The 12,959-nt window shown below is 36.0% G+C and overlaps 1 protein-coding gene across 2 annotated transcripts in view; it reads left to right on the top strand.

The window, feature by feature from the left end:
• PLPPR5 (phospholipid phosphatase related 5) overlaps window positions 1-12,959 on the top strand; it is a 112,474-nt gene that overhangs the window by 46,969 nt on the left and 52,546 nt on the right. For both annotated transcript variants that reach the window (XM_019020746.3, XM_004026185.5), the window contains exons 2-3: window positions 1,311-1,443; window positions 4,708-4,958. In XM_019020746.3, coding sequence (XP_018876291.1) covers window positions 1,311-1,443; window positions 4,708-4,958 — 384 coding nt within the window. The remainder of the gene's footprint in view (window positions 1-1,310; window positions 1,444-4,707; window positions 4,959-12,959) is intronic.

Consider the following 12,959-nt stretch of genomic DNA (forward strand, 5'->3'; position numbering starts at 1 on the left):
CTGACTGGCCTTAAAAAGAACACATTATTTAACTTCCCTAAATCTCCATTTCCTCATTTGTAAAATGGAATATTAATACTTCCTGTAATACCTTACTAGGTGATTTTGAGGATCATGTATAAAAATCACTACCAATGGTACAAATATGGTTGTAAGATAGCCAGGTCCTTTAATAAGTCAACAGAGTAGAGCAAAGCATCTGTAACAGGACCTTGTTCTTGGGCAACTCACTTGTGTTCCAAGTCCTGGTGTTTCTTTACTTGTAAAAAGGGTAGGATGCTATTCCTAGTTTCATATGGTTTTAATGAAGATCAAAATAACATTTATACTAAAGTATAAGTAGTATATTATGACAATTCCTAGTAATGTCTCAGAACAGGAGGCTCTCAAAGTCAAACGTGTGCAGATTTATTCTTATTTATAAAAGTATTAATATGATTTTAAATTAGTATGTGTGTATCAGATGCCTTAAAAATATTTGCATGGAGAATCTGTTGTGAATTCTGTAGCAGAGTCAAATTTAAATAAGACACAGTAACTTAAAAAAATAAAACATGGAATTTAATTACACATAAAAATAAATGAGTGCTTCCTTACATATCTTTTGTATATTTTATTTTTTTAATTAAGACTTTTGGAAACAAAAATGTTGTCTATTTTTGTTCATAATTTTTCTTTTTATTTATTCATTTATTTATTTATTTTATTTATTATTATTATACTTTAAGTTTTAGGGCACATGTGCACAATGTGCAGGTTAGTTACATATGTATACATGTGCCATGCTGGTGCGCTGCACCCACTAACTCGTCATCTAGCATTAGGTATATCTCCCAATGCTATCCCTCCCCCCTCCCCCCACCCCACAACAGTCCCCAGAGTGTGATGTTCCCCTTCCTGTGTCCATGTGTTCTCATTGTTCACTTCCCACCTATGAGTGAGAATATGTGGTGTTTGGTTTTTTGTTCTTGCGATAGTTTACTGAGAATGATGATTTTCAATTTCATCCATGTCCCTACAAAGGACATGAACTCATCATTTTTTATGGCTGCATAGTATTCCATGGTGTATATGTGCCACATTTTCTTAATCCAGTCTATCATTGTTGGACATTTGGGTTGAGAAAAATATGGTTTACATACATACGGACAAGGCTATAATCAAAGGATCTAGGAAATCGATTATGGCTCTGTTTTACATTGAGATTATTACCATTCAAAGGGGCTCCATTTTACATTTTTAAAATAAAAATATTTTACATTTATACTGGTTAAATTCTAATATTCCTTAATCTTTTATTTTCTTTCAAGATAATAGTTGGAGAAACTGCTGTCTTTTGCCTACAACTAGCCACAAGGGATTTTGAAAACCAGGAAAAAACTATTTTAACTGGAGACTGTTGCTATATAAACCCGCTGGTGCGCCGAACTGTCCGATTTCTTGGTATGTGTTCATTAAATTATTTTTAATATTTCTGAAACAGTGTCTGTGTGTAAGCTAAACCTTAAAATAACCCACATGTTAACTGTTTGCAAATATTAGGGGTTTTTTTCTTTGAAATGTTTCAATTTGCTTTTAAAAATAAACATTACACACTGCTTGGGTGATGGTTGTATGAAAATCGCAGACATCACCATTAAAGAACTTACTCATGTAACCAAACACCACCTGTTCCCCTAAAATCTACTGAAATAAAAAATAAATTAAAAATTTAAAAAATAAACATTACATACTACCTTCTCTTTAATATAGCAAGATCCCACTTTAGGATGTCATTTCCACATTCTTTTAAGGCAAAAAGAACACCACCTTTGGATGTTTAATATTCTTTAAGAGCCAAAAATTACGTGATTACTGTGTTTATGAAAATCTTTGAACAGTACTTAGTGGGAGGGTGGTGATAATCCAGGTAGGTTGTTGAACATCACGAAGGATAAGAAAAACAACTTGGAAAATAGAAGAAATGTAGCACTCCATGCACTACTTCTAAGTTGATTTTTATATAAACAAAAAAGTATTGGGGATTTTATTAGAGGACAAGATTCACTAATAATTTAACTTTCAATCTCAAATACTAGCAATAGTAAATATATGCATGAATGAATTATTGAAAATCATTTTAATTCAGAACTTAGCCTAGACCCATTTTTTAACTGACGCAATACAATTTAATATAAATAATTGTTTCCTGGATTTATCAGATTAAAATAAGTGCATATGCTAAATGCCATTTAAGATAAATTTTTATTAGTATTAAGAGGTGCAGTAAAGATAATGTAACTCTTCAACATAGTTCTCATATTGAAGGGAACTCTTCCACGTATTTCTCATATTGAAGGGTTCAGGATGAAGACTTTGAAGATATCATGCATAGATCACCTAATCTATCTATAAACCCATTAAAGACTAGCCAAATGTTATCAGGCTTTTGGATCTCTCTGTAGACGAAAGGCCTTCATATCCAAGATTGTTATTTTTACTGACATCAAGTTATGTATCTCCAAAGCCCTCATTTATCCTGTTGAAGGGACAACTTTTATATGAGACCTTGAAAGTTATTTTTTCACATGTATCAATACTGTGTTCTTGACTAATTTCTTTTTGTATAAGTCATTTAATAAAAAAAGCAATATGCAACAATATGCTTAGAATTAAAACTATTTAAAGAAATTGATGCTTTCCTAAATACTGTTAAGCAAATTACATTGTGCCTATTTAAGTAAAATATTTTTCTGCATTTGCACACATATTTCTAAAGAATATTTGGCTGAAAGTACAGTATGCTTTTAAGTCTCTGCATGCTTCTTATTATATGATTTTATAAAATACGAAAGCCCATTTGTTTCTTGTTCCCTTATGATTTGGATGTTTCTAGCTGTAGTAAGTGGAAGCATGTAAGCGAAGCATCACTGTATAATAGTACATCATTCTGTATAGTGACTTTATTCTTTAGGTCAGTGGAGTAGATACACTTACAGGATCTCACTTTAATAATTTTCTTTGTGGTCAACTACAGTATTAGACTTGGGCTGATGCACTGACATTTTAATTCCAAAACACATTTGGGAACTTTAAAGTGTCAAGAGACATTTCCACATTCTTATCAAATATTTCTCTCTGTTATAAACAGGAAAACCCGTTACACCAAACAGCCTAGATTTCAAAGGTGTACAAATGAAGAAGACTTGTAATTTAGGTTCCCATGCTTGGCCATGAGATTTTGGAAGAAGTTTTATTGAGCTCAGTTCTCTTTAATTTCTCTTCCTCTTTCAAATTTCTGATTTTGATAACCTTTACTTTGTATGATTCAAACAATGCTGGTGAGATGTTAAGAAAGGGCTTCTTATTGTTTGCTTTTTAGATAAAGAGTGAACTAATATCTTTGTTTCATTCCCATTTGTGTACACATAGAGCTTTGCTGTGTGGGAGTTTTTGTATGTAAACCTTTTGTAATCTTATATAATATTTCAAAAATTTAAAAGAACAGCTATGCATCTAATACTGGAAAATTATTTGATCCGGTACAACTTTTATGGTGATATACTATACAACAGCCAATAATGATGAAAAGGCTTGGGAAACAAATAATCCAGAAATATATGACTAAAAAGAAAAACATCTAACTATTGTAACCTAAGTATATGACATTTTAATAAATCAGTACTTTTAGAAGTATTACTTTGGGATAGTTTTAAAAGGTCCTGTTGGATTTTATTCCCAAAATTATAAAAGGATGAATTTCCTTTCATTGGTACCACATCCTTGAAGATTGTAGCTCTAAGTTTAATTGAAATTAATGCCAAAAATTATTTTGCCCGTATAATAGAAGAATAAGTTTTAACAATAATAACCAATGACTTTGAATTTAGAAAATGTTTTTGGTATTCAAGTAAATTGGCAAGTTCCTTAGCAAAGGAGGAAAAAATATCTACACACTTAGTTCTATACCTTCAGGTAACCAAAGCAAATAAATTTTAAAACTGTAAAAATAATTAATAACCTATAATTTTGATTGCCTTGTTTACTAAATAGCCCACATTGGATCAATTGGAAGCCAGTCCATATAAGATAAGGTGGAAATAAATTACTAGCTGTTCTATGACTTTAAAAAAAATGTGTTTCTGAAGGCAATGTAGAGATTACTCTGAAAGCATTCTGGTTTACTTAAGATTTTCCATATTTAAATGAAAACTGATGGCACTGGATTTACTGCTAATTGGCACCTCCAGCAGCGTTAACATCAGTCTGAATGGGAGTAACAGCATAATCAAAGAGAGACAACTGCTTTGCTTCGTTAGTGAGATAAAAAAATTTTCAAAAAATGGGGGAAAAAAGGAAATTGCTAACATTAGTAGAGCATGATAGACTATACCCTCTCAAGGAACACATGACTCCATGAACAATTGCATTACCCGGAGTCTGAGAATACATGTTCTTATTTTGTCTTATGTCTTATAAACCTGCCATGCACAAAAACCAGTAGTAGACAGAGCAATATTTACCACTTTCACCACTCCAGAAAGCCAAGGAAAGAACTGGAGAGGGATGAAATGAAAGGAACTATGTATATGCATGGAATATTTTATAGTTTCTAAAATATTTCCATTTTGGTTTATGGTAAACTGAAATTCACACACACACACACACACACACACACACACACACACACAAAAGCAAGAAGTTAAAATTATTTGTTTTCTTCCCCAGGAATTTATACATTTGGACTGTTTGCTACAGATATCTTTGTAAATGCTGGACAAGTAGTCACAGGAAATCTGGCCCCACATTTCCTTGCCCTGTGTAAGCCCAATTATACAGCACTTGGATGTCAGCAGTATACACAATTCATCAGTGGGGAAGAGGCCTGTACTGGCAACCCAGATCTCATCATGAGAGCCCGAAAAACCTTTCCATCCAAAGAAGCAGCTCTCAGTGTCTATGCAGCTGTGTATCTGACCGTAAGTAAGGATTATAAATTTGTTGTCTTAGTCTGTATTATTGTTAATTTTTCCAATGTAGAAATTCTTTTTCTCTGCCATAATGAAAGTCACTTAAAACACATTCATATCTTTCTGTAGGCCATTTAATCTATTTTTAATAATAGCTGTTTGTACTCCGAACAAAATTAAGTCAGTTGACTCTCATGAGATTACGTGTGGGTAGTTGGTTGTATTAAAAAATGTAGCCATTAGCATTTCTATTTGAGAATATGTTTGTCTTTATATTAAACAGGACTTAGTGGAAACAAATCTGTTGTAGCATTCCCCATGAACTTGTAATAGCACGATGAAGAGAACTACCTAGGCCTCTTAGCTGCCTACCCAAGCTCTCATAGTCCCTGCTGGGGATGAAAGGGACACTCTTTTTTTCTAGAAAGCACTATTATTACAGGCAACTATATCTTCATCATATCTCAATTAGCGTTTAACGTTTTCTCATAGAACTAACCAAAGTGTCCTTAGAAATTCTATTTTTTCCTTTAGTCTTGAGAGTATTGGCCACCATCTTAGTGGCAAGAGCCAGGCCCCCATGCAGCTATCCTAGGACCTTTAGTTGGAAGTGAGTGAGTGCATTACCCATATGCAGAAGGAAAAAGAAGGGCAGCTTTGGCAGGCAGCTCTTGTCCCCAACAATGGTACCATCAACCTCTCCCTCCTCACAAGGATGTACCTTGCAGCTCAGGAGGTGGACTCCTAACGCGTTCCCTGTAGGCTTTTCCACAAACCCCAATAAGGTCAGAGATTTTTTTTTTTTTTTTTTTTTTTTTTGAGACGGAGTCTCGCTCTGTCACCCAGGCTGGAGTGCAGTGGCGCAATCTCAGCTCACTGCAAGCTCCGCCTCCCAGGTTCACGCCATTCTCCTGCCTCAGCCTTCCGAGTAGCTGGGACTACAGGTGTGTGCCACCACACCCGACTGATTTTTGTATTTTTAGTAGAGATGGGGTTTCACCATGTTGGCCAGGCTGGTCTCGAACTTCAGACCTCAAGTGATCTGCCCACCTTGGCCTCCCAAAGTGCTGGCATTACAGGCGTGAGCTGCTGCACCCGGCCAGATCAGAGAATTAAATGTCTTCTGGGGTTCTCCTTCCCAGTGGTGCCAAATCTACTTACTTCCAATTTCAGCTCATTAGCAAGAGATCTGTGAAGTCTCAGGACCAATTCAAAACCAAATTTGATTATTTCTAATGACTTGGAAAAATTTGGAATTATTTTTTTACCCTCAGAGAGCTATTTGATAATGGAAATGTTTTCAATACAGTCATGTTATTTCTAAAAGCAGAAAGAATATATGGAATACCTTGTGACATCTCTACTTGAGATTCAAATAAAGATTACTGAATAAAAGGACAATTTAGGAAGGAAATACAGCATTACATGTAACATTTACAATGGCAGGATAATTTTAGAACCATAGAGTATGCATTTTAACATTTTTAAAGTTTTTAAGCCAAGTTAATTCTATCCCTCACTGCCTGGACATTTTAAAAATCCCATCCAGAAACTTTTTATGGAGTCAAGGATTCTTTCCTTTATCCTATCCTATTTATTTTCTCTTTCACTGCTTCCTAACTTTTCTAAAGTTTGTGTGTTACAACTCTCTCCTTGCCATCTCACTGTGTCCCCAAACTCTGTTCTTCTAATTTCCCCTGTTTTCTTTAGCCCATCAGCATTGCTTTTTCTTGCACATTCTAAGGTACCTTTGGGCCTGATATGAAGTACGGTAGCCCATGCATATTCTTTCCTATTCAAGAAATCTCTTGACTACATGTTTCACCTCTACTAGAATATGAAGCACTCAGCCTTAAAACAGGGATTGAAACTTGAGTGAATCAGAAGTCACAAAATACTTTTCACTCATTGCCATCACGTCTAAATTTGATGTTCATATTTGTATCTGGGTATGAATTGCAAATATATCTGCATATAAATACGTGACCTAGCCAATGATGGGAGACAAATTCCAGAATGCTCTCTGACCCCAAATATTCTTATACAAATATTTTAATACTAATAGACATTAGATTCAGATGGGGCGTGGTGGCTCATGCCTGTAATACTAGAACCTTGGAGACCAAAAAGCAGAAAGATCACTTTGGAGTTTGAGACCAGCCTAGGCAACCTAGGAGATCCCATCTTTACAAAAAAAGAGAGAGAGAAAGAAAAAAAAAATAAGCAAAACCTCAGCCAGGTGTGGTGCTGCATGCTTGTAGTCCCAGCTACATGAGAGGCCAAGACGGGAGAATCTCTTGAGTCCAGGAGTTTGAGGTTACAGTGAGCTATGATCACTCAACTACACTTCACTCTGGGTAACAGAGCAAGACCCTGTCTCTAAATAAATAAGCAAATAAAAATTTAAAACACAGTACATGTTAGATTTTGCTGTGTAACCAATGTTTGCCAGTGGTGTTGATTGTGCTGCTATAATAATATACTTGGCCTTTTTATTCTGGCAAAATAGTGTTTCAAAGGCATTGCTACAGGAGAAAGTATTATTGTTTATGCGCTAGAAGAATCTTAACATCTTGTCTTGCTCCAGTCTACTGGCCACCGGCATGCATTTGTTTTATAAACTTCTGAATTATAAATCATACTGTTCTATAATAAAAATTGGGAAATATTAATGATAATAATTATAACAAACATTTGTTGAACATTTACCATGTGTCAGGCACCAATTGCTTCACTTTTACTAACTTAGTTAATACTTTACTAGTTCCTTTGTATTTTTAAAGTTATCATTATTGTTTATTTAATAATTGATTATTTGTGATAATTTATTGAATCCTCGTAGCATTTTCTTAAAGTACATGATCTTATTTTACCCATTTTATAAATGAGGAGACTCAAAAAGTAAAGTAACTTTCTCAGATCCATAGAACAACAAATTTTTCTGGTGGCGATGTTTCTGAATGTTCCAGAGAAGGAAACATTAGATTATTTTAGCCCTAGTGTGTGCATCTGCCGCTGAATTCTTTCCTGCATAATACAGCATCCAGTAAACTGTAAAGCCAAGGGTGCAGATGGTAGATTCATTTAGAGCAAAATCCCTTAATAGACACTCCAGCACTGGGAAGTGTTGTACTGTTAAACATTGGTTCAGACTACAAACTAGGATTCCTGCTTGTAATTACATTGATGGGTACTTCTTTTTAACAATAGATTCTGTTCTCTGCTGTTTCTTTGTCTTACCCCACCACCCCTTTGTGTGTGTGTGTGAGTGTGGGTGGCTGCTATGGCAACTCTGAATATAACTCCTGCTGCAAATGTAAGCCTTATAGGCAGGCTTTGCTGTTATATTTGAACTTACATACAAATATATTTTTTCCCACTTTCACTAGAGACACCTTGGGAAAACTTGATAATAGGAATGTTGGGGTGTTTCAAACTAATGCAGTCTCATGAAATGCTTGCCAGAATTTTGATGGGTAGTAAATAGAAAACAGCCATATATTCAATATCCTCTGTGGAAATGGTCTTATGGCTGTATTTAGTTAAAGGCATATTGATTTAATTTAGTGTTGGTATTATAAACATACATAAATGCATAAATAAAAATCAATGAGCCCTGTTATGGAGTACGTAAATAATAACTGAGAAATATGTTTCTGATGCCTCTTTGTGTGGATTAGGAAATAAAACTGAGGAATTTGAACTCTCCCTTAACATCTGACTTTAATTAAGGCTTTGGTGCTAAGTTGATCATGGAGGTTTATTTTGCTTTACTGAAAACTTTCAGGAATAATAAAAAAAAAAAGCTCTATTCCTATTTTTGTAAGTACCATTGGTTCTCCGGGAAAAAAAAAATTGTGAGAGTTATTTAACTCTCAGTCATCAAATTTATAATTCAGTGTTCAGTGACATTAGAGTGTTTAAATTTACCTTTGTGGTATTTCTTTTCATATAAATGGGTAAAGTTTTTTTCAATTAAAAGCAAATGAACTTCAAGGTTGAGAATGAATAATTATGTTTGGTGAATTTCCAGTTAACCTCATATAAATTGTTGAAACAGACAGACATGAAATGACCTCCTCGGGTCACTTCCAATTCTGACCTTAGATTTTTGAAAATGTCAGGAAAAAAGGGTCAGTTACATTTATTGGCCTCTGTTTCTGCTATGTGTTGCTGCATTATAAACCACCCTAGACCTTAAAACAACAACAATCTGTTACTGTCAGGATACGTAGGGTTGACTTGCAGTTTTCCTGCTAGTCAATCCTTGCTTCTTTCACATGACACATTCAGCTAATTCAGAGATCTGGGGTTTGGGCTCAGCCGAGACAGCACAAATAGCTGGGCCTCTCTCCTCCTCAACAGGTCTTTCTCACAGGGGTCATCTTCCCTGATGGCATCTCAGAGCCGCCTTCCAATAGGGTAATAACCCAAGCTGCAGGGTATCTTGAGACTTAGGTTCCTAAGCTTGTTACACATCTCTGTCACTGTATTTTGTTGTCCAGAGAAATCACAAGGCCAGCCCAGATTGTTGGGGGTAGAGAAATAGATTCCACCTAGAGATGGGAGGTGCAGCAAAGTCACACTGTAATGAGGAGAATTTACTGGGATGGGAAGAATTTGTGGCATTAAATGATTTATCCCAGTCTTTTCCCAGAATACTGGTGGAAACTCTAAAATATCATTCCCTCTCTCCCCTTCCTCATTGGTGGCCAATCGTTGGCATTATCCCACTCTCACTTCCCACACAGCCATCTTTTATAATAAGCTCACAAAGTCCCATGCACAACAACCACTGCTCACAGGCTGCTGAGACAAGGGTTAAATAAACACAACCCACTAGTGTCTGTTTGCCCCTCTCTTCTTTTGAGACTTATTACCTAATTCTGTACAGGAGCATGAGCCAGCCCTCACTTGGAGGTATAAGGATTCAGGGAGTGCATGTCCGTTTACTTGTAGCAGGTGATTTCATGAGACTGGTCAGGGATTGTGTTTGGAGTAGAAACAATAGGGTGAGCCAAATGAAAAGCTCCAGGCTGCCATCATGTACTTCTTTTCACTGGCAAATGAGATATAGCTGCCATCAGAAGGCCATTCCTCTAAAGCTCCCTGCTTAGGAGTAATGTAATGCTGAAATGTATAAGGTCCCTGTGCTCTAAATGTCAAACAAGCAAATTTGATGAAGCATCTGCTATGTAATACATCAAAAATATTTACTGAGCATGCACTCATACTGTGACTGCTGTACTATTATTATGACTACTGGTGCCATGACCACTATTATTAGTCGATTGATGTTTCACCTATTAGCCTTCAGCTAAGTGTTATTGATGTAGTTGGGGGAGAGTACAAAAGACATTTGTGAAGTATCTACTGGGTTCCAATATTTTCACTACCATGGACCCCTTTCATTATTAACCCTGTCTCCCTTTCCCCACACTACTCCATGAACTGCGTGTTTTAAAATCTTTAAAACACTTTTTAAATCTTTAAAATACTTTCCCATTGTATCTTAGGCCCAGATATTAAATAATTGCTCATAATCATAAAATATAATAATGCTGTTTTGCAGTTACACACATACAGCTATTAAAATGGCTTGGATGATAATAAACAGTTAAGTAAATGACTAAAGACCTAGGGATACTCTGCATCCTTACCTTAATTTTACTTGGCTTCTGTAAAAGACACTTACATTTGGGTATTCTGTGATTGACATGTGGCTTTATAATGGTTTTCTGGTTCTTCAGTCACATCACAGAAATTCCCGTGTCTTCAACAACCACTAAGCAGCATGAGATCACCAGTGTTGCCAAATGACTTAGTGTACTCCCAGCCAAAAGCAAAGAAGATTGACGTTTTGGTTAATGCATGTGGGCTTATTATGGATAAATATACTATTTGATTAGGCTGTTTGAAATATTGAAAAATATGTCAGAATTATATTTATGTGTCTGGGGTTTCTTATGTTAGCAAACGTCGGCTTGGGGACTGCTGATAGCCTCTTGAACATTCTAATTAAGAAAAGAGGACTTTCTATTCTAGGACATTATAAGATAGGGCTGTATTATGACTTCCATGGACCCTAGGTACTTTTGCCTTCATGGGCCCCTTCCACCATAAATAAAATTAAAAATGATATTTTACAAGTGTAGTTCTATAAAAATAATATATAAATGTTATACATTAAACATTTTCTTTTCACCTAAAAATTCACATTTACCTTCCGCTTCTAAAAAAAAGTTATGATATTTTCACACGTCCTTCAAAGTGTCATGGGCCCTAGGTACTGTGCTTACTGTAATGCTGGATTAGTCTGCCCTGAGTAGGGGGTCTAATAAAGTTCTCTATGGAATATGATTGTAAGAGTATCTGGTAATGATGAGTCCCACCCAATGTCCAGGAGGGATGAGGTCCTGCTGGCAAGCATCACGGGAAGTGCTTCAGAGGTGAGTGGTACTTGGGGTGAGTCTTGGAGATGGACATGATTTGAATAGGGGGAGAAGAAGTGTCCCAGGGAAGGGCAATAGCAGGAGCAAAGGCAAAGAACAAGAAACACTGAAACAATCAGAAACAGGTAAGGGGGAACCTCAGCACGAGGGTGTATATTTGGAACTGTGGGATTTAAGGATTAGCAAGGGTGAATAAATCAGGAAGACTTTGTAAACCAACCTGAGGCTTTATGACTTGAATTAAAAAGCAATGTGGAACTGAGAAATGACATTACAGAAGCAGTGCTTCAGAATGGTTGTATTTGATTCAATTCCATAAATATATATTGAATACCTAGAATGCATAAAGTCTCTACATACTGTTATAAACTCCTTTGGCAGCTTAAAAATGGTCTGGTAGAGAGTAAAGAGAGAATTAAAATTGAAAGAAACTAAAGGCAAGGGAAAGCTTTTAAGAAGATCAACACAGAATCTTGGGCATAAAATCAAAATCCCTAGACAGAGTCTCAGGATTTGGATTTGGATTTAGCTGGTTTCCTTAAGATTGAGAGCCCTTATACTGATGTGACCAAGACCAGATGAAATGAAATGAAAGTCATAATTTCTGAGGAATGGAGTAAGCTGGGACTCTGAGCTGCCAAGCCTGAGCCATGGCAGGGTGAGTACAGATTGGAGCTGCTAGGGAATGTCTAAGCACTTTCTCCTAAAGCACAGGAATAGGCAAGTAAGATCTAGACCTAGAGCCAGTACTGCATTGTCCACCTCAGAGTTTCTAAACCATCACCAGCTTACTTACACTATGGCTAAATGTGGCCAAGTTCATGGTCCAATTGTTCTGCTGTTTTATTTCAAACCTATGTCCCAGTTACCATTTACTGAAAAGTGACTATTGGCCTACTATCGTACTAGTTACTTTACCTTACCTCTTTATATGGCTAATTCTTTAGAGTGGCTGAAATGAAAGTATGGCTGTATTTATTTTACAGGTAACAAAATTGAGACTATGAGAAGCTAGTTGACTTGTCGAGGGTTATTCAGCTAGTCTGTTTTACAGCCAGGAATGTGACCCAGGCCACTGTGACTCCAAAGTCCATATTTGGTCTTTTACATCACACTACCTCCTGGAAGGTACCCCCATTGAAAAGAAGGCAGCCAAATTTTGAGTTATCCCCAGAGTGCAGTGCCTCACACACAGTAAGTGAAGGAAACTTGTTAGTTGATTTTAATTAAATGATGCATAATATGAATTAGGAAGATAGTTGAAAACGTGTGTGCTCCAGAAATTCCTGTCTTATGTCCTATTTTCCAGGTGACCAGGTAGCTCAAGCACTAAAAGCCATATAGATAGTCTTGATTATTGGATTTTAATTGTTCTTTAATTTTAAGTGAATGCATATTTTATAATTTTTATATGTTCTGCTCTGCATATCATCTAAGGTGTTAAAGAGCTTTGCTTTTTAAAGTGACAACTTCTAAGTATTTTTAACTTCTTTTCCATATGCAACAATTGACTGCCTAACAGCAAAACTAACACTGGCAGTGCTTATAGCTGGGTAGA

The sequence above is a fragment of the Gorilla gorilla genome, chromosome 1 (assembly GCF_029281585.2).
Source record: "Gorilla gorilla gorilla isolate KB3781 chromosome 1, NHGRI_mGorGor1-v2.1_pri, whole genome shotgun sequence".
Taxonomy (NCBI): domain Eukaryota; kingdom Metazoa; phylum Chordata; class Mammalia; order Primates; family Hominidae; genus Gorilla; species Gorilla gorilla.